At 35.0% G+C, this 22,650-nt stretch overlaps 5 protein-coding genes across 5 annotated transcripts; 4 read left to right on the forward strand and 1 right to left on the reverse strand.

Moving 5' to 3' along the window:
* Positions 1 to 4,008: 4,008 nt before the first annotated feature.
* On the forward strand, positions 4,009 to 5,086 carry PAAG_06800 (hypothetical protein; the record flags this gene model as incomplete). Its single annotated transcript, XM_002791208.1, has 2 exons — positions 4,009 to 4,161; positions 4,232 to 5,086. 2 exons carry the CDS (start codon positions 4,009 to 4,011, stop codon positions 5,084 to 5,086), a joined length of 1,008 nt encoding a protein of 335 aa, XP_002791254.1.
* Positions 5,087 to 6,086: 1,000 nt separating this feature from the next.
* On the forward strand, positions 6,087 to 6,335 carry PAAG_06801 (hypothetical protein; the record flags this gene model as incomplete). Its single annotated transcript, XM_015846015.1, has 2 exons — positions 6,087 to 6,236; positions 6,258 to 6,335. The coding sequence occupies 2 exons, from the start codon at positions 6,087 to 6,089 to the stop codon at positions 6,333 to 6,335; spliced, it is 228 nt and encodes a 75-aa protein (XP_015700450.1).
* A 1,663-nt stretch (positions 6,336 to 7,998) lies between these two features.
* Positions 7,999 to 8,352, reverse strand: PAAG_12276 (hypothetical protein; the record flags this gene model as incomplete). Its single annotated transcript, XM_015847788.1, has 2 exons — positions 7,999 to 8,150; positions 8,235 to 8,352. The coding sequence occupies 2 exons, from the start codon at positions 8,350 to 8,352 to the stop codon at positions 7,999 to 8,001; spliced, it is 270 nt and encodes an 89-aa protein (XP_015702584.1).
* Positions 8,353 to 8,378: 26 nt separating this feature from the next.
* Positions 8,379 to 9,394, forward strand: PAAG_06802 (hypothetical protein; the record flags this gene model as incomplete). Its single annotated transcript, XM_015846016.1, has 3 exons — positions 8,379 to 8,562; positions 8,638 to 9,281; positions 9,344 to 9,394. 3 exons carry the CDS (start codon positions 8,379 to 8,381, stop codon positions 9,392 to 9,394), a joined length of 879 nt encoding a protein of 292 aa, XP_015700451.1.
* A 12,774-nt stretch (positions 9,395 to 22,168) lies between these two features.
* PAAG_12277 (hypothetical protein) lies at positions 22,169 to 22,606 on the forward strand (the record flags this gene model as incomplete). Its single annotated transcript, XM_015847789.1, has 2 exons — positions 22,169 to 22,264; positions 22,397 to 22,606. 2 exons carry the CDS (start codon positions 22,169 to 22,171, stop codon positions 22,604 to 22,606), a joined length of 306 nt encoding a protein of 101 aa, XP_015702585.1.
* Positions 22,607 to 22,650: the final 44 nt, after the last annotated feature.

Here is a 22,650-nt window from a genome sequence, read left to right on the forward strand (position 1 = left end):
ACTCCGTATAAGGACAAGAATCCTTGGTTGCATTTGCTGTGATGTTACATGTGGAGAGGCTGCTTCTCGCCAAGGAGCTCTCGGCTGTTTTTATCGGGAGGAGGATTCTCCAGCTCCTGTTCCGCTCCGCCCTTCCTTGACGTGTCACAAAGGTGGCAGATATTCCGGCGAGGAGGGCTATAACATTATAAGATTGAGGGAATCGTCTAGCCTTTCCAGCCAACTGGAAAGTGTAGAGCATGTGCTATAAAAATTCATGGTTTTCTTTTCTTGTCTTTTTCTTTTTTTGACGTGGATGATATGGGAACAGAGGGTGTTCATCCAGATTTAAACTGGAAAATGAGAAGTAAGGTATCAAGAGCTTGAAGCAAACCGAAATTTATTAGATTGAAAAGCATAAGAAATATGCAGAGAAATCAATCCGTGACTTGGAGCTGTTCAGTTCGTATCCATCAGGATGTGCTCTGTACTCTCAGAGTTTGGTGACGGTTTGGAAAGTTGTAAGAAGAACTTGCCAAGGCCCGAAAAGCTTTGGACACGTGATGCATTAACCCTAAAATAGCTCCAGCTAACTGACAGGGGAGACAAAGAGGCTGAAACATGGAACATCAAAACTCACGACGTTCGGTGATGACCGCATCGACTGCTGGGTAAATGCATAATCGAGTCTCTTCTGCTTGGAATGCTAGTACTGTTCATGCTTCCATAGCTGTGATTGTGTCATTTCCGAAAATGAATGATGTGTGCGGTCTGGACCCCACGGTGAGCGAGAAAGCTTCATGAGGATTAATTAAGTCCAGACCGCAATTTTATGTTTCCTGTGACCGAGCAAGAGCAGGGTCTGGAACTCGGATCACTGTCAAGAAATTACCTTTACTGGGCTTCATTGAACTTGCAACCTTGGCATTTGGCTGTGCTTTTACAAGGGTCCCTGGGGAAGTCATATCTTCAAGGCACCCACTGCTACCGACGATTTACGTCTAAGTTGGAAAATTGTCTGGTCATCGCCCAGCGCGGACTGCAATATCATGGAAAACTGCCAATCCGGTTTTGCTCGAAGGCGACGGTTAGCCATTCTTACCTAGAGCAGCAATGGTCGTCTACACCAATGAGAGATTTTCTTCGACCAATTATAGAATACTTGCGGGAAAAGCAAGTATGTTTGTTTTAAGATTCGATGTGAGGCAGCACGTGGGATATTCATGTTTGAGGGTTGGAGATCTCCGGTTTCAATCCCTCCTCACGAGCGACACATTTTCCTATCGAGTGGGTATGTTGATCAGGCTGAAACTGTTTTTACCCCTCCTTCCTGCTCTTGTTAGTCTCAGAGGGGAAAGAGATGAAAACAAAAAGCACACTATCGAACCTCTCGACCGCGACTCTATTGAATACCCCCGTCGCATAGGTATAGCTGATATACCGGATATAAAGTGTTTTTCCTGATCTTCAAGAAAGCATCTCTGAGACATTTAGCAGTCCAGGTGGAACAACGGGTTGTGTTTTTTTGACTGATGAAATGCTCGAGATTGTGCTTCTAGCTCACTGCAGAAACTCTAATTGCTTTTATAGATAAGTGTCATGCATCTAGTAAGCAGAGCTACTCCGAAGTTTGTTTCGGCCTTCATGGGTCTGCCAAGTTTCCGATAACTCGGGATAGCAACACTCGTGTCAGCCCGTAAGGCCAATCGGTGAAAAGTATCTCTCTTCTCTTATTCCTCTCTTATTATTTGGCTACTCACGACAACGAGTTTCTCGATACAACCGGTTGAATGAGAACTGTCTATCGAAGGGCTAACAATGAATTTAAAGAAGATTTAGGAGACGGTGCTGAACTAAAAGAAGGAAGTTTACTAGATTTTTGAACACTTGTTGTCGGAAGGAGCAAGGTGAACGTTCATTCCTTCAATTATACGGGCTGCATGTGATTTGCGCAGTAGGTAAGCCGAAGCCGGCTTAGTCGCCTGAAAAGATGTGGTTCTTCGGAACAATATCATTGAATTTAAGGGATGTGGTTTTTAGTTCGCATGGACTAGATTTCCAAATGTGTTTGGAAGTGGTCTCTGTCTAGCGCACTCTCTGCGGGTCATATCTTGATTACCCCTCACGCTACCCCAGACCTGCGGACGTGATGACAGCCAAGGCGTACCTAGATGGTTTAGTCAAGCGGTAGGTGGTGATTGGATGAGTTTATGAAGACCTCAGATGCATACCCAGGCCCATTCTTGAATATCTGAATATGATCTTCTCCAGCAAACTTTTGAAACTGCCTTTGACCCCGTCCGGACATACCAAACTGATCTGGCATATATTCCGTTCAAACAGCAGGTAATACTGAGCAGATAATATGACATGTCTACGTGAGCAGCAGTTGAAACCCACAAAACGTGTTCTTTTTGATTTCGATATCGGGTTTCCGGGTTTCTTACGGATCCCTCGATGTTTGATCTTGGTGTCGCATGGCACCCATGTAGAAATGGTCAACTATTTCAGCCCGCACGGCACGATGGGTACTGTTCTAACTTGTTCCGGTCAGCATAACTAGATATCAATGCAGAAAATAGGACTACGGGGTTCAAAAGACTCAAGATGAAACCTCTTCCAAGGTTCCAAATAGAAACGATCTTGGTGACAGACACAGTTGAAACGGTCGTTTGACGTTGCCAGAACCAATGACAGCGCGCCAAGCCCCAGCGCCAAGCTGACTAACCACCCCCTTTTTTTAAGCGGAGCTGGAAACGTCAGGTCTTCAACCAGCCGCAAAATATACCTACCCCTCGGGATGAACAATGGGCAATCGGGGATTGAGATAATGATAGTATCGGGACTGCGATGTTCAGGCGCTGCGGAACCGATAGTGGTTTATGACAGCTTGTTGTGCTTTCGGGTGTTGTCAGCTTATTCCCCGCCCGTTACCAGTCCCGCCATTTCCGATTGTGTATCTTCAAAGTCACCGATATCACGACTCCGCTCCGGATGACTACAGCCATTAAGCTGCGTGCTGTGTACACGCTCTCTTGAGAGTGTATTTTATTCTGCTAAAATTTGAGGTTGAAACGACTTCGATTTAGGATTCCGATCTAACTTGAAGCTACATTTTGTGTTTGTGACCGTCGTCTCCAAGTTCCTTAGATCTCCATTCTCACAGTCCTCCTTTCAACCTTGCTTGAGTATGTGTTGAACCCATTATATGGACAAACTTCTTTTTTCCTTTTTCGTTTTTCTTTATTTGAAACAGGCGATTATTGCTCTTCAATTCGTCCTATGCCTCTTCTGGAAACAGGGCTGTTCTGTTCTGAGAACTGACACCTGCTGGGTTTTGCCATTTGTGATCAACCCTGGCACTCAAACCAGCGAACCTATTTTGGTGCCGCATATTTGTCTCTAGATGGAATTGTGTCTCCGTTAGGAAATTCCCGCTAGGCCATTTCAAGCTACTATTTCATGCAATCCCATCATTTCCTGGGAAAGATCGTAACCGTACTTGTCACATATCGACCGTATCCAAGAAAAGGATAACCCCTCCTCTACCATTGCACATGGATTTAGAAACGGCTCAGGCACCAGCCATCGCCACTCGAATGCTTATGCGCTACACTCTCGAGCTCCGGGATATGTTTGTGGCAGAGACACAACTTTGATATATATATTAGAGAGATAAATGAGTCCATGCCATGTTTTTGTTCCCAGTTTGTTCTGTCAGGAGTATTTCAACGCGTCGATGTGATTGATATCAGTTTCTTATCCTCCTCGAATCTATTTTCATTCCTTAATATCCCACTGGTTGGGCTTGTTACATTCTTTGATATATATTTATTCAACAGCACTTTACAACCCCTCTTAGACACTCCATAATTCCACTGCCTCCATTGAACAACTTCTTTTTTAAGAACTGGCGGTGATTATTGTAGTTTCATTGTTTCCAAAATCCAATTAACAGTGTCATTCCATTTTCCTTTCAATATCTTTTTTTTTTTTTTTTTTTTTTTGGAAGTTTGATTTTAAAAGACCATGAGTCCAACTATCCGTTCTGCCTCCCTACCTACGGAGGCTCGTGAGTATCGATCCACAACGCCCCTTCATATGGATCGTATGGATCACGGCATCCAAAAGCACCGAAGGATGTCCTCCACTGGTGGAGGCAGAGCGTGGACTGAGGAAGAGGTACTCACATTCCACGTCCATCTCTGAACGTACGTATATAGCTCTAAAGGAAACTAACTTTCTCATATAGGAATCTTATCTCCTAAGAACTCGCATGCACAAAATGCCTTACAAACATATTGCGGCACACTTGAACAAAACTGAACTTGCTTGTCGACTCCACTATCACCAGATGTCATATGGCAGCAACCGACGGCGACGCACAGATTCTGTGTCCTCCATTAGTTCGTTTGCCGGGCTGCCAACAACACAGGAATGCCCCATCGACTACAAATCTTCAGCACGCATGTCCACCCCACGATCTACCCCTAGTCCTGAATCAATGATCAATTCACCAGCATCTTCTGTAACCGATTCTCCCCAACAATCTCGCTCACATGTGCCTATTCTCCCGAAACCAAATATCTCACCACGCCACTCCATGCACTCTATACCCACAGACCTAACTAGATCACTCCGATTGGATACCTCGTTTGTCCATCACAACGACTCTCGTTCCACACCTTTCGATCACTCAGACGACATTGACACCGTCCGGCTCCGTGCGCTATATGATACCTACCGTGGATCATTCTGGTCTCAAATTGCTTCTGAGTACTCCAAAGAGCGTAGTTTCTCAGCTAGCAAACTTGAATTGTCATTTCTCCACGGAATATTTAAATCCTATAGCGGCCGTGTTGCGTCTCCACTAACCCCTGGCCTCAGCCCGCAAAATGAAATCCGTGAACTCCAGAAGGAAGCACCCATCGCTCCTGTACTTTCATCTGGTGGTGGATTCCATGCCATCAACGGACCCGCCCCATCGGCGGTTGCAGAACTCAACACTGCTATCAACGGTCCTAGCCCGGGCGAGAAATGCGCCGTGGCATCATTGCTGACCATTGAACGGGACGTCTGGGCCGCGAAAAGAATCACGACTGTATAGCCATCACCTTCGAACACTGCATCTATGGAAGTTGGATAAGATGTATGAGACTTTTGGCACGTCTTAGAAAGTTCAAGCATCCGTAACAGCAACAGTATGGACACGGGGCCTGGATTCGTGCTTTACTTTCCTTTTTCCACATTTCATTCCCTGCCCATGCCATATCAATATCCCGCTTTCCTCTCGTCTTCCTCCTTTTCCTGTACAATGACAAATCCCTTTACGCTGCCTGATGTACATTTTCTGATTCTTTCCCCTTATTGTTTAAGGGATCGTGGTTGGTGTTTTTAAACCTCTCTTTTTCTTTTATTACTATCTGGCCAATCTTGTTTTGGTTTGTGGTTCGGTGAAGGAGTATGGCGAACACTCTCGTTTTGCTTAATACTATGACTTTCGTTTTGCCTTCACGGCATGATATCTTTTTTGGGAATAACTATTATTGATTGTTCTTCCTCGTCTTTCTTTTCTTTTTGTTACCTGGGTAGGAAACTGTGGTTTCTAGGATTCAAATGGAATCTTGAATTTTTTTTTTTTTTTTTTTTTTTCTTTCTTGCTTCTTCTTTTCTTATCCTCTGGCTTTATCGGCAAAATGTTCGATGAAACGGAATGTGATTATGACAATGACAGAGTAGGTCGAGCAACAGCGCACAAATGCAATGCATCTTGAGCATATAGTTGTAAAAAGAAGAGAACAAATGAACATAGAAAACATGGATACGACATAGATCCTTTTCTTGCCCGTCGATCAAGCAGTGTCTGCATGGCTTTCCTTTGGGCAACAGCCACAGAGATCGACTGCGGAAAGAAAAGGAAAAACGTTTTAATTTTTCGAGATGCAATGAAGGAATGCAAGACTTTTTGTACCTTGAAGCTTGGTTCATGAGCAATCTCTCGTTTCGATTCGACGAAAATCAACTTCGAGTGTCACAAGGCCCCCAAACATTTCTAGGATTGTCCTTGGGAAGTTATCCGTAATTAACATGCCAACAATACATGAAGAATGCAAAAGGTTGCAGACCTGCTGCAGGCCGCAGGACACGGATCAAGTAATCAATACGGCATCGCAATAAGCCCACGATTTGACACAAGTCTCCAAGGATGTGCCAGAGAGTCACATCTGGACAATCCCGAAAGCCCCGAATGCACAAAAGTATGTAGCAACTGTCTCTAGTTGGTTAGATCGCTAACTGACAAGCCTGGAAGATCAAGCATTAGCAACCTCACCGCATCCCGATGGTTGTTGGTTTGAGTGGTTACCAACTTATTCTTCCTTTTCAAATAATTATCGATTCGGAATAGTGAACATTGAAGATATCAATCATCTGAATATGTGTGCCCTTGCCCATGCCTTGAATCAGTAATCGGTAACACAGAATCAGTTGCATCGGATGGTGAGGATGATCGAACCTTGGAATGCCGGAAGCAAACCACTTATTAATCGCCCGTTGTGCTCACATTTTCCTGCTTCCAGCCCATCATCTTTGCTCTCTAAGCGCCTGGTGCTAATTGTTCTCTACTTATAACAATCTCTTTGAACATCCCAATCCATTCTCATAAAGAAACTCTGCTCTCGCTTGCCATTGTGTGCGTTTATGATACGTACAACTTGCAAGTTTTTGGTCGCGAAACCGGGACAGCCTGGCGTTTATTTCTCCTCTCCTTGCCCAGCCGGTCCACACTCGGCTTATCATTTTTCCTGTCTCTGACCTGAAAATAATTGCTATCACACCTCGTACCGAAGTTCGTCTCATGCGCTTTGTACTAGTTAGGATTTTTCTCGCCCACCCCCTGCCGGATGTGACTGGAGGGTTCGAATATAATCACTAACCGGATTCTGCGCAGCTTTCTTCTGAGTGAGTCGGGTACATGGGAGTTAAACGGAAGACGAGAAATTGCGTTGCCAGCATAACCTGCTGGATGCGCGGTCCTCAGTCTCCTTGTGGCGGGATATCACGCAAATTAAATGCTCATTGCGGTAGTTCACCCGTCATGTGCAGTTGTAGGTAGCCTGAGGAATCGTCTATCACAATCCCTGAGGTGATTCTGTCGCCAAGTCTGCAATCAGTCTGTTGTTTGGTACAGCCCCCTCCGTTTCCAGCAAGGCCCTGAAGTGGGATGGTGCTGGTATGCGAAGAATTAAGACCTGCAGCTTATTAGAACTGGCAATGGCCTCTCACTGGCCACTCACTCTGTTTTTCGACATCAGAGTTACAGGGTCAGCCAACTTCAAGCCGGGCGCTGTGGTTTGCGCCGTATGTCAGCCCCGTCATTGCTTGCTTTCTATTTCATTGACTAGCTTCTTTCAGTCGATGCAGATAGCGTGTCAAATGGACGTGGGTGGAAATAAAATAAATAAATAAAATAAAATAAAAAGTAATAAAATAATCAAGATTTTTCATCTCTTTGTGGTAGCCACGTGCTTTGCTTTCTTCACTTCGACCTCATTTGTCTCTCAACTGATATCATGAACTATCTCAGGTGTGTCAGCTAATGTGACACTGAAAGACGACTCCAGATCCAATTCTCGGTATCTAGTCATTATCAGATGCCCCTTGACCACTAAACCCTCCCGTATGGTTGTGATTGGGCCTAGGGTTGAAATAGTTAGAGCAAGGAACGTAGGGGGGGTGCACATGCACATTCTTCCCTCTTGTCAACACCTCATCCGGAATGACTATGCCTTTCCCAGCCCACCAGAACCGAATCAGCTTCTCTCATTTCTTTCAACCCTGGACGGGACCATTGAGGACCTTTGGGGGCTTTTTCTAATACTCCGGCTCTGCATGGCCGAAATCCCTGAAGAGAAGCTGTAGTCGAGGGAAGGGCTGGCGCGTAGGTGCAGACACTCCAGTTCAACCACCATGTCGCCGCTCACCATTCTCAGGTGGCACAGTCTATTCCAAGTGGGACCTTCACTGCCCAAAGAGCCGTATAAGTGTGCTTCTTGGAGGGGCCCATGCACTGTTCAAAGCCTTGCCAGGTACTTCCGTCCCATCACTGCAATTTAGTTGTCGTTTTCCGGCCCTTGGATGTTTAATGTGCATCGCACGGAAGCCATCCTTTTCTTTTTACAACGGAGCTACCCATATAAATAAAGTAATCGACTTGGACTGTATAAAAAAAGCCAACCCCCTCTTTCCTCTTAAACCCTTTAACTTCGAAGTTATCCTCAACTCAATTTCGTGTTCTTGCCGTGTCGCCTCTTCGGCTGACTTCCTAACCCTCCTTTGCCTCAGTCGAAAAACCATGAAACCAGTAACCGGCATTTTGTGCCCGCCCCGTCATTGACCAAATGGCATCTGAGGAACATTCACCACATGGAGAGAGTACCGCAGGTGAAGAGCATTCCAATGGAATCCATCCCGCTTGGAATGATCTATCCAACCACGGTAGAGCCACCGATATCAATGGGGGATTTCTGGAACGGGAATGGGTTTCTCCTCATTTGGTGCACAACCGCCTATTTTCAGTAGATGGTATGTATGCCTACTGGCTAATACTGAAGCTTTTTAGCGTTTCCCAACCCCCGCGAAACCGTTATGTTACTACAGGGCACACAAATTCTTCCATGCCAACACCAGTCAGCCTTTGTGACTCAACTTTTCTTGAAGCAAGACATAGCCCGTCGCTTAGCCAGTCGCATAGCCATCATGAGATCTCGAATCGTGGTATTGGGGATCCCGCAAATCATCCCTGCCTGGGTATAAGCGTGCCGTCTACCGCAAATTATTTCCAGTCAGACATCTTCATTTTTGGCCATCACCATCGCCAAGTGCCAGAGAATAACTTTCCATTAGAAGCCGTTGAAGGGTTTGGTCCCCGAGCCCTTAACGGTGTCATGCAATCCAATGCTTCAGTTCCTCGATCTACCCAATTAAAGCTCCATGTGAATATTGAGCCAAACCCCGATGGGCTTCTTAGATTACAGCTCGAGAGGGGAACAAGCCAAAATGCTGACACTACAGAGCGCCGCCGATCGTGGCCGTCGCAAAGGAATTCTGCGCAAAGATCAAAGCCAGAGCAGATTGAACGCGAAAACCACACCATTCGATTACTGAGAAAGGAGAAGAAGCTGTCCTGGAGAGACGTCGTGACGGCTACCAATGAAGAGTATGGGAAGAATTACTCTGCATCTTGTCTTCAAATGCGAATGACACGAATGAAGCAGCGCTCTCAACACTGGTCCGAGAACAATGTGAGTATGTGTCCCCCATCATCTAGCTTCCCAAGGTATATCAGTCTCATACTCTTCTGCAGATCCAAGCGCTGCATCAGGTGCATAATTTTCTGGGAATCGTCAAAGTTTGAGATTATATCACAGAACGTTATAGTTACATGAGATTGAAATTTTTTATAATGCCCTTATTTATTCTGTGTTTTCACATTACTTTGACATTATTGGCTTCATCTTTCTTTGATATCCTTTGCTTATTTTTCCTTCATTGCAGTTGCAAGAGTTTGGATCGGGAAATTTTTCTGCATCTCAATGTGAAATAAAATGGAGAGAGCTTAAAAGAAATACTCATTCAATAGAAGAAGAAGCATCTGAGGCTTCTGAAAGCCTTCCCCGTCATCCGCAGTGAACATGATAACATTTTTTTCATCGAGACACTGTTCAGTAATCCCAACTCCCTTTTGCATATACCATGATACCCCAATAATATCTTACTTTGCATTCTGCATTTGCTGTGACTGGTTTTATTTTACTCAGACTCATGGAGGTAACTTTTTCAGCAGGCATTATATTTTTATAGTTATGAACTTACGCTTGCAACAGAACACAGACCTCTAATTCTTATCTGCCTGCGTCACAGCTTGTCATTGACACCAACATTGTAACACCTCTGTGTCTTGTCTCATTTGAAATTTCATCCCCTTTTGATTTTGCCTTTTTTCGTTGCACTCGGTTTTTTTTTTTTTTTTTTTTTTTTTTTTTTTTTTTTTTGGGTTGTTGTTGTTGTTTGCGGTTTGGGGTTTGGGGGGGCTCATCCCTCCTTTGTTGCTGCCACTAAAGGCTCAATTTTCAATTTCTCCCTCTCATCATTGGAAGACATGGTTGTGATCAAAATTCCCGGTATTGTAGATAAATGAAGTACATTCTTTCATTCCATATACTTTCATCCATCTACCATTCAAAGATTTTCAAGTTCCTAATTTTTCATCCTTAGGTTTAATACTCAACCTTCATTTCTTCGTTTACGAAGTCTGGTAATTTGAAAGCAGGAGGGAAGATTAATGAAGAACCCAATCAATCTAATCCTCGAAGATGGAAAAAGATGAGTCATGGGTTTCAGATACACTGTATCTATTCCGAAGATGTAAAAAAGAAGAGCTTAAAGCTGGCTCGAAGTCATGACTTCCAGCATTTCAGGGTTTTTTATGATGGCAGTGGTTATTTGCTCCGTACGCCAGGATGAGTAAGCAAAGCCCGGCTCCATGAGTGAACATCAGAGCTAGGACAGTCTTGGGATTTTTCTGGGCCATTGATAAATCAGTAATTTACCTTTGTCGCAGCTATCCACCGCAGGCCTGGGATATTCAAAGGTGATTCCTTGAATGTTTGAAACTGCTTTGATGATCCCTGACAGCACTAGTAACCTGAAAGCGAGAGCGCGGGCATCTCCCTATTAAGCAAGTTTGTAGATAAATCCTAGGGCAAAATGAGTTGCGCAAATGGGGAGAAATCCTTTCCCGTGCGTGAACGGAAACAATCTTGGAAAAGCCGCGGTTTTTTGGGTGCTTAAGGGGACCGCAACAGGATGTGGTTGGACCATTGGTAGGTGAAACTTCTCCGCTATGGCGTATGTGAAGTTGACCTCAAGGTGGAGCAAAGGAAGAAAGAAAAAGAACGGAAAGCAACTCCGGCGGTCCAACCAATCGCCCTATTTACCGACTTTCGTCAATGTTCCGCAATGTTTTCGATATATAAGAATGTCCGGCAATGTCGAAAACCAAGTCGTACTTTCTGCGGTAATGCTCATTGTGATGTAAGTTGAGTTCCGGATTTTTGACTCTGTCAGCTGTAGAACAGAAGCGGAGAGGGGAACACTGATTTGCGCAATTTGCACAATGGAGACGTACTTGCATGGACCCAATATACCGTTTCTTGGGTAAGCGGAGAGAGGGTCTTTAGAATTATGGAGGAGAACAACGGTTAATTGACATGTTGTAGCTTCAAAACTTTTGAGGAATTGAATACAGTGACCTGGATTATTTTAACGAAGACCACCGAACAGCGGATAGCACCAAGCGGCGGATTCCCTCTGAAAATCATCAAATATTCAATGTATCTGTCACGGCTTCAATCTAGGCGCAGATGAACAGGTGTTCGATTGCCAGCTAGGTAAGCTATCTGAGTGAATACTAAGATGATTCCTAAAAGATGGGTTGGGGGAAGGCTCTGTTTATATAGCCCTTTTTCTTAGCGCAGTTGCTAGGTGATTGCCACATTTACATGTTATTCATATGTGGGGTAATTGTGGGGTTGTTTGCTGTTGCCTAGGCAGTTGCAATTACTGATCACCTCAGCCTGTGGCAATTACACTGTCAAGAAGGTTAGACATAAGCCTGTTCTACACCATCACATTACCCCCCCTTGAAGCCTAGACATGCCCTCATGCTGGTAGGTTATCATCTGCTTCATCTGCTAGGTAGTCATTCTTTTCTCAAGCCTTCAGCCTTTTACTTAATTGCTTTAAGAGCCCTGCTTTCATTGAATTTGCAGTATGGAATTATCAAATCAGATGCAGTGATCTCTTTAGATTTTGTACTAAATACCATATTGAATCTTCATTGAATCCTAGTCATTTTACTCAGTATTAAAGCTTCTTACAGGAGATATAACTTGCTAAAACATTCTTAACTTCTCATTCATTTTCTTCTTGTATTTTAACTGGTTCTGATGTTTCATTTAATTGTCCTGATAGAAGGTCATTTGTAACTTTTTATAGCTTATCAGGAGAGAATATTAAGTAGATTTTCATGCTATTTGATAGTATTAGTCTATAGCTATTGTCAACTCTCTTAATAATCTCAAAAAAGTCTTCATTTTGCTCTGTGAGCTTCTTGCTAAGGTGTTGAATCCTATAGTTCTCGAGTAACAGAAAGATTTAATCTTCTATCTCAAAGTTTGATTTCTAACAGTGCTTGTTGATTTATAATTTTATAATTCTTTGCATCTTTTTCATATTATCTGCTATTAGTTTTCAGATCTTCTTTATTTAAATGATATACTGTCAGATATCTTCTCATTTGAACTTTTCTTCTCTAAATAATATCTTCAGCAATAACTTTTAATCAAAAAATATTTAAGATTTATATTCATAAGCAGTTAGAAAGAATATCATCTCAGTTGATTAATTTATTAAAATTTCAACTACATGATTTATTATTGATAGTTATTTATCTCAGTTGTTCTGATAGTAATTTATATACAAATAGAGTTTAATCATCAGATATTGATTAACAATCTCAGTCTGACTATTTTTTTTATATATAATGAGCTAATAAAACCTTCAGCTTAACTCTTAATCATTTGATAAATTCACTTCAGAAGTCTGAAATAAATTGTGATTTATAATTTGATATAATTGAATCTGATACTTCATAATATTTATAGTAACATTTTAAGAACAGTTTCACTAGATCTTTAATATCTGTCTTTCTTATGATAAAAAGAGATATAGACTTCTTGATTAGTCAATAGATAATTATCAATATTATATTATGATCTTTTTTTATCGTAAAGTTATTCATGAAGTTCATTGAGATATACTGTCAGACTCTGCTAAGAATTGATAATAACTTCAGTAGTTCTGAAGTTTTATCATAAAAGATCTTCATTTATTGACACATTAAGTAATTATTTATATACTGATTGATATTATTGATTCTGTAATTTCAGTAGTATTTTGCCTTCATTAGTAAGTGTAGCTTTCTTTTCTCAGAATATACTATTGATAACTGCTTATAAATCTTCTATAGAAGATATATCTGAAGAGTAGAATCTTTCTCAATTGATATCATTAAGTACTCTTTAAAATATAAAAGTTTATTTATCAACTTTTAGTACTGTTCTCTCTATTGTACTTTCTCATATTATAATCTCAGTAATTCTACCTCTCTGTTTCTTATCTTGATTTTATCAGAAATGTATATACTCATATCTAAAGTCTTGATCTCAATAAATTTCTTTATGATCTTTGAGTTTAATCTCTTTAACTTAAGAAATAGTTATATATAAGTGCTTTTACTATCTTTCTAAATCTTCAGCTGATTCAGCATATCTGTTAATATATTCTGATACTCAAATTGATACGGAATCAGAAAGTAAAATCAGAAGAAAACTTTACTCAGTATATTTATCAGATTTTTAATTATTATAAAGTACTCAATAGTCTGATAATCAGTCAAAATTTTGAATCTCTCTATTCTTTGAAAGTCTTTCAGCTCAGCATATCATTCTGTCAATGCTCTCATAATTACTAGTATTTTTTTATTATAAATTTTATAATTTCTCTTTACTTTACTTATTGAAATAGAGTAGAAGATAACTGAATATCACTGCTTATTTTCACATAACTAAAATAGAACATCAGCTATAGTATCATCTGAAGCATTCATCTTCACTTGAGTTTCTCAATTTAAGTTGTAATAATAGAGTACTAAGACTTCAGATAAAGCTCTCTTCATTTGATCAAAAATATACTGACAAGTCTTATTTTACTCAAATAATTGATTCTTTCAGATAAGCTTAAATAATGACTTCATAATTCAACTATATTTTTTAATAAAATATCTATAAAAATTATAAAATCTCAAGAAAAATTGAACTTTTTTGACTGTACTAGATATTGCTTATTGTAATATTACTATAATTTTTTTTAAATTTATTTTAATTTTTTGATCAGTAATAATAAAATTTAAGTACTTTATTTATTAAATATAAAACTTATATTTTAAGATACTTGTTTATAGTTCAGCTTCTCATAATCTAGTTAATATCTTCTTGATATATTTTTTATGTTCTTTTAAGATTTTGCTATATATAAGTAGATCATTCATAAAAGTAGTTATAAACTGATTCAAGTAATCAAAAAAGATAGTATTCATAAAGTGTTGAAAGATCACTGAGTTATTATTTAGATTAAAGAGTATAATTTTATACTTGCAGATCTCATAATATATTTTAAAGATAATTAGATCTTTAGTCTCAGAGTATATATGTATTTAATGAAAGTCTTGATGAATATTCAATTTGATAAAGAATTTAGCTTTATTTAGCTGCTCTATAAGCTTATTTGTAATGCTAAAGCTCTCTATACTAGCTTTTTACCCTCATACTGCTTACCACACTGCTTATTAAAGCACTTATCTTCATACTGCTTATCAAAGTACTTTAGAATCAGCATTTTTTAAAGGATCAGCATCATCTCAAAATTTAGTATTTAGGATTAGTACAGATCAATACTTTTTAAAAATCAATTCTTTAGCATTAGCAATTTCTAGAGAATAAAAGCAACATTTCATGAAGATTTAGATCACTGTATTATTAATTCTTCATTTTATAAAAAATTAGAGATAAAATCTATTGCTACTCATTTATATATATAAATACTTTAAATCTCTAAAGTTCCTTTGAGAGATTCAGTAATTAACTGCTATTCAATTCTATATATATATTTCATCTATCATTATCCTTTTCTCTCTATAGTACTCACAGCACCTATATATCTACCCTCTTACAATTTTAATTATAGAGCTTCTCACGCTTTCTTTTAATATTTAATTTATCTACTTTAGTGTCTTTACATCTTCAACTAGTGAAATTGAGTATCAATTCTTCTTTGAGATTATGTTAAGCTGATGATAATTTATACAAAACCTTAGCTTGTTCACTATATAAGCTATAAGAATTAAAGATATGAATGAAAAAGTTATAAATAAAATAAAGCTCTTCTTTAGATTAATATTAAAATATTATTAAATTATCTTAAGTTTTTTCAAGCTCATTCAGTATAATGATGCATGACTAATAACTTTATTCAGATCAGCTCTTTTCTCAACTTAATTTTATAGTTTACTTTTTTTTGAAAGAATAATAATTAATTATAAATAATCTTTAAAAAAATATTACAGAATTTCTTATAATTTTTTAATAACTATTTATTAATTATTTTTTTATTCTTTAATTTTATATTAATAATAATTTTCTTCTTCTCAATAATTTTATCTATATCATAAAAATTTAAAATAAAGATCTCTAACTTTTTACTTCTTTTATAATAATAAAAAATCATATTTTTAATAAATGTCATTCTTTACTGCTTGTCTGATTCATTTCTTTATTGAGCTCTAATAAATTTTTCAGTAATTTTCTACTTAAATTTTTTATTAGTAAGTTTATTACAATAGTCTGTATCTTATTGATGATCTGATTTCACTACTGATCTCTTCAGAATTTTTCTTGAGATCATTATATTACATTCTTCTGATATCTTATTCTCAATTATCTATATACTTAATTAAATTAGATATTGATTTTTCATATTTAATTATCTTTTTCACTTTATCATTTAGAATCATTCTAGAATCATATCAGTACTTTTTAGATTTATTATTAATATTAATATATTAAGAAATTTTTATTCATCTACTCATAAATACAAAAAGATAACTTCTATAATTAAGGTTTTTTTTCATTTATTGAATCTCATAATTTGATGATCTTCTGTCAACTTCTCAGAGTTTGCTTCTAAGATTTTAGCATATCTATATATAAAGTTTATATCAATAAGAATATAGCAATTTGCTTCGAAATTCACTAGTACTTTTGTAAAAATAGTATATTTATTAAAAGCTATTTTGATATATACAGTAAAAGAATTTTCACTCATCAACTGATTCACATTAAAAGTTTATAGTGTAACTATTCTGCCTGAGAAGTAAACTTCTCTTAGATTTAATTTTTTTTTAACTTGATGATAATATTTTTAATATTCACTTTTTTAAATTCTATCTCTTACTTGCATGATATAAAGATACTAAGATAAATGAACTAAGTATTAAAAGAAAGTGTGAAAAGCTCTATAACTAAGATTATAATAGGACAGATATATAGACGCTATAAGTGCTATAGAGAAAAGAGAATAGTGATAGATGAAATGTATATGTAGAATTGAATAGTAGTTAATCACTGAATCTCTCAAAGAAACTTTATAGATTCAAAGTATTTATATATATGAATGAGTAGTAATAGATTTTATCTCTAATTTTTTATAAAATAAGAAATTAATAATATAATGATCTAAATTTTTATGAAGTGCTGATACTAAAGGACTAATTTTTGAGAAGTGCTAATCTGTGCTGATTTTAAATACTGAATTTTGAGATGATGCTGATTTTTTAGTGCTTTGATAAACAGCATGAAGATAATGTAATTGATAAGCAAGTCAGCCACATAAGTGAGTTAGTCACTTTCCTCCTCACTGTACAACAAGAATGCCTTCAAAGTCTCAACTATAAAGAAAAACTAGTAAATTATATGATAAATTATTTTCTATATATTTAGAGCATATACAAGCAATATACTTAATAATTCCATATACACTATACTGTGATACTGCATATTTTTGTAATTATAACTCAGCAGTCTTAACTACTCTCTGCTCTCATTTATTGACTCTTTGTATATAATTCAAGTCTTCTTCAATCTTCAAAGTACTCTTTTGAGCTATATACATATAGTCTCTTTCTCACTTCTTCTTTTGCTTGATATTTATAGTTCTTAACTTCATGTTTTCAGCTGTTAGAATAGCAGTACTGTATATTATCATTTGACATCTATTGATCAGCTCACTTAGAGTACAATTGATTAGACTGAGTGAGCTCTGCATATAGTGCTTGATATATCTTTTAACTTTTTTAGCCTGTTGCTTTAATTAGTGTATATTATATGATATGGCTATGGCCCAAAAGGCTTAGGAGTTGTGAAAGATCTCTGGAGGAGTGAGAGTATACATCATGGTATTAAACTGTGAGAAAATCTGCTCAGAATTATACAGAATCAACTCAGCAGCTCTAAAGCTGCTCTTGATGTTGCTCTCAGTCAGGGCCTGCATCTGAGCTACAAGATAGAGACTCAAAAACTTCTTCGTGTCAATATAATTGATTTCAAACTGTATTTAATTTTCTACTTGCTATTTATATGCAGTTTGCAGAGCTGGAAAGCAGTTAATATTCAATAACTGAAGAAGATAAGAGGAATATGATGACATGTAGAGGATAATAATCTGATTCTTAGTGTAAAATTGATCAAATTCAGCTAAGACATAACTTCAGTGTTAGTCTAGAATCAACAGTTAATATCTGCTCTTCATACAAAGTAGAGTCTTTTTATTGAACATCTCTTTCAGCTAGTATAAGCTCAGCTAATCAGTGGTTCAGTTATTCTCACTAACTTTAATCACCTAGTTATATAGTAGTCCTTCTATCTCATATCAGCAGGATTAATGCATCTTTTCTTTGAGAATAATCATTGTACATAAGGCCTAGTTAGTTACATTGACTTTAGCAATAATAGTCATCTATTCTTGATCTTCAGGCTGTATAAGCTTGAGATTCCCACCTCTTTCAGATTTAGTCATCACTCTAGTAGTTTCAATTATATATATTTGAAACTTAGTCTCATTAAAGTTGTAAATATCATCTTCTAGGATCTTATACTTTATAATTATATTTCATATAAGTTTAAATCACTCATAGATAATCTCAGGATCCTCACATAAAGCTTACTGATGATTGTACTTGTATGAGAACTTGGATTTCAGCTCATTATAATGCTTGACAAAGTTTCATACTCAGCATTCACTCACTGTGAGTGAGGGATTGAATCTTCAGCTGGCAAGAAAAATGTTGATCATTTCTTATACAGCTACAACCTGAAAAGATTAATCTCATTTATTCATAGTCAGAATCTATTGAATAATAGATTCTTCCTCTGTAAGATTAAGTTTTCAGTTCTTTGAAAAAGGGTTAATGTGTGCTATATGACTATATACTCAATCATTTAAAGTGAAATGTAAAACTTTATACAGTTTTGCTATAGTTTGTACACTTGAAATTTTATTATTTTTAAATATTTGAATAACTAAAAGAAGTTTTTCTTCCTGAGTAAAGGCTTTATTTCTTTGTGTGATTGACATTTTTCACTTATCAGTTATATTAAGTGCTTTAGTAAGTAATATGGTAAGTAGTATGAGGGCAAGGAGCTAGTATAGAGAGTCTTGATATCATACATAAGCAATTTCATATTATATAATCTTTGCTTCAGCAATTAAAGCATTTTATATATTTTTTTTAATTTTTATTTTTCAGTCTATTCTCAATTATCTATGCTGATATAATTGAAGTCAATTCACAGTTTTAAGTTGAGAAAATTCTCTCAAAGTTAAGCAGTTATTGATTATTTTAACTAAGCATATCTTTAAAATAATGAGTTATCCTTGTGCAAATCTCTTGAATCTTATAAAAGATGCTATAATTGATGTAAACTACTGCAATCAATTATTAAAAATTAAAAAAAATCTTATAAAAAAAAGTCTGCTTTATAATTTTTCTTGTAAACTTAAGCTTCATTAATCAGATACAGAAACTTGATCACAAATATATAATAATCATTTTTATTTTTTATTATTAGTCATTGATATTTCATCTTTGCATTCTTAAGCTTATTGATAATCTCATATATTTTCTGTATATACTTGAATACTTTTTCAATTATTTCAAACTTCTCAAAATAATCTTTCTTCATTCTTGAAGTTAAATATCTGACAGCTTCATCATTAGTTCAGTTTTCAATATATATAATACAGCTTTCTTCAGTTAAAAAGTAGTCTATATTAACAGCTAGCTTGTATTTTATTTATAAGAATTAGTTTTCAAATATTATTTTTTTCTATTGTTGAGATATTTAAAGTCATTAAGTTTGACTGATTATTATATCTATTGAGTATTTATCAGTTTGATTTAAGAGGCTAAAGAGTTCATAGTCTACTATAAAATATTTTATTTCTTTATCAAGTTGTTCACTTGCTGATCAAATTTACTCATTTACTTTTTTTGTTCATTTTATTTTACTCTAATCCTTTTTATAATATCTTTTATGTCATTCATAAGACCAGTAATCTCTTAATATATCTGATCTGAATTCTCTTCAATTGATATAAAGAATTATTTTTTAATATAAGATTTCTTAATTTTATATTTCTATCAGTCAGAGTTATTATATTTTAATCTGATCTTTAAAGATGATTAAACTCTTTAACTGCTTTCAACATTTTTAACAATGTTTTCAGAGATTTAAAAATAAAAATAGATAAAAATTCTTAGAGATTTTTTATTTAAAAATTTATTTTAATAAAAATAAGAAATGTATTTGATTTTAGTATTATATTATAGCTTCAATCTAGATATAGATAAACAGATATTTAATTATTAGCTAGATAAGCTATCTGAATAAATACTAAAATAATTTCTAAAAGATAAATTCAGAAAAGATTCTGTTTATATAGCTCTTTTTTTTAGTGCAGTTGCTAGGTAATTGCCACATTTATATGTTATTCATACATAGAATAATTTCAGAGTTGTTTATCATTATTTAGACAATTGTAATTACTGATCATCTCAGCTTATGATGATTATACTATCAAGAAAATTAGACATAAGTTTATTCTATATCATTATAGTATTTAATAATCAATATGTTTAAATATTGAAAATATTAATATATTAATAATTAACTATATATTTATTTATTAGAGCAACTGTGTATAATATGTTTAATAATTTCACAGTCACTGTAATATAATAAAACTTATTGATGAGATAGCTTCAATCTAAGCTTTAATCTACATATCAAGCTACTGAATATAATTATAATTTTTTATATAAATATAATTATATTTTAATCTAAATTAATATATATTTATATTTTTTTATTTTATTTTTCACTTATTAATTACTTCTAGAATCTTGATTTCTTTATAAAAAAAGATATATATTTATAGTTATTTATGTAATTCTTTCAATATATTAAAATAAGATATTAAGTTATTAAATAAATATTTTATTTTATTACAATATTTTTACAAGTAATAAATTTTATAATCAAGTTAATAAGTGATTTAATATATTTAAAATATTATAAATTTTTAACTTTTAATATTAACTATAAATAATATTAATAATATTAATATATATAATTAAAAAATTATTTTGATAGATTTTTTGATATATAAATAAATAAATAAATAATATAATTATTTTTTATAATTATATATATTTTAATAATTAATAATATTAATATCTAATAATTAAAAAAAATAAAATATATAAATAAATATATAAAAATTATTAAATTCTATAGTCAGATAATTATTATAATTATTAAAGATAAATTATTTTATACTAATTGAATAATATTTAAAATATAATTTAAATATTTTTTTTAATATAGTATATATCTATTATATCAATAGTTTAATTAAAATACTTATAACTATTTTTTAATTCTGAAAAAGTTAAATATTATTATTAAAATATTTTTTTTTTAAAAAAATTATTATTAATAAAGTAAAATATTTAATTTTATATATTTAAGAATTTTAATTTATTTATAATTTTTCTAAATAATTATATATAATCTTTTATCACATTTAACTATAGTAATAACTTTAGAGATTATATAAAATTTTATTATAAAGTTAGTTATATCAAATTTTTAAATAATATTTTTATAAATCTTATATTTTTAGATAGTTTTATATAGTTATTATCTTTAATTATTATTTTATAAGTTTTAAAATCTTTTACTTTATCTGTTAATAAAATATATTTGTTAAATGCTATATTATTCTAAGATAAAACTCTATAACTATGTAGTTTAAATGCTATTTTTTAATTAGATTAGTAAAATAATTAAATTCTAGTATAATTAGATAGATGTTATAGTTACTGACTGAATACACTATAAGTGAATAATAATAATAATAATAATAATATATATATATATATATATATATATATTATTAAGGATAATGTTAAATAAATTTAAATATTTAATTAGTTTTAAAAATAATAATAAAATATTTATATATTATTATATATGAAAATTTTAATTAGATTGAAAAATTATATCTATCTATATTCAGTAACTACTTGAGAAGAATTTTTTCTTCAATCTCTGTCAATTTGTGATTGTTTTATATATGTTTCTAAGTGTAATTTAATATCAGATAATTATTATCTAATAATTTCAAAAATTTTATAAATCTTTACAGCTTTAATCTTTGATATATTTTTTTAATTTATATGCAGCAATGATCAACTGTATGCAAGATTCTTGAGATAAAGACATTTTGAATAAAAACATGAAGAAATGATGTGTTGAAAATAGTTGAGTTGAATATTTGATGATTTTTGAAGAGAATTTATCACTCATTGGTATCTGCTGTTTAGTGGCGGATTAACGTTAGTTATGTTACATTAAATTGTGACTAATACATAATCACATGCCTCCCCGGATAGATAGTGTAGAATTTGGTTCGCTAGTGCACACACAACAGAGCTTTCAGGATGTCTAATCAGGGGTAACTTCACTTCTTCTTCATCGCCATGTTGAGAGTCAAGAAAAGTAAGTAATGTAACATCTATTGGCCTGAATTTCCATTTTTTCATTCTTCTCATGAGATATCATCATGCCCAGGGTAATACTACTGCTCAAAACACACTTTATCCAATTCCAATCCAATTGTTCGATGAAAAAGTTAACCACTGAATGACCACCCCTTTTCATCAAAGAAAAAGAAAATTAGTTGGTGCCATCTGTCCCCCCTCAGTCACCACTCTCCTGCCCACAGGATCATCAGTTCCCCTCACGTGCCATGAGCTGTGTCGATAAGAATGCTTTAACATCCCGCCAATCAACTTCCATATATCATTTCTCCTCCAACCTAGCTCTCCTACAGCGCGGGGTCGCCATTCAACCACATCGACGTGAACAAAACCACATCTCCAGATAAAATGATGTCTTCAAATGACATTACCCCTGGGGAGGCGACTGCTACTTCTTTTCGGCCAGCATTGATCGTAGTTGATATGCAAGAGGACTTTTGTCCGCCTGTGTGTGTCCCGCCAGCAACTCCACCACTTTACAGCAGAGAAGCTTATTTAGTCATATCTGCCCCTTCTAACATCTATCTATGTTTATACGTACACATTGCCCACTAACATTATCTGTTGCGCCCTTACCAGAATGGCTCTCTAGCCATCCAGGGTGCCCGCGCCCTCGCCCCGATAATCAACTCCCTCCTCTCCCTCCCCGGCTTCGTTCTCAAAATCTCCACGCAAGACTTCCATCCAACAAAATCATATCTCCTTCGCTGCCAATCACCCAGCCCCCAACAACGTCCCTTTCCAATCCATCATTGCCGTTCACAACCCCGCCCGACCCACCACCATTAATAACACCACAATCTCCTACAAGGACAAGGAAAAGCACACAACAA

The sequence above is a fragment of the Paracoccidioides lutzii genome (genome assembly GCF_000150705.2).
Source record: "Paracoccidioides lutzii Pb01 unplaced genomic scaffold supercont2.20, whole genome shotgun sequence".
Taxonomy (NCBI): domain Eukaryota; kingdom Fungi; phylum Ascomycota; class Eurotiomycetes; order Onygenales; family Ajellomycetaceae; genus Paracoccidioides; species Paracoccidioides lutzii.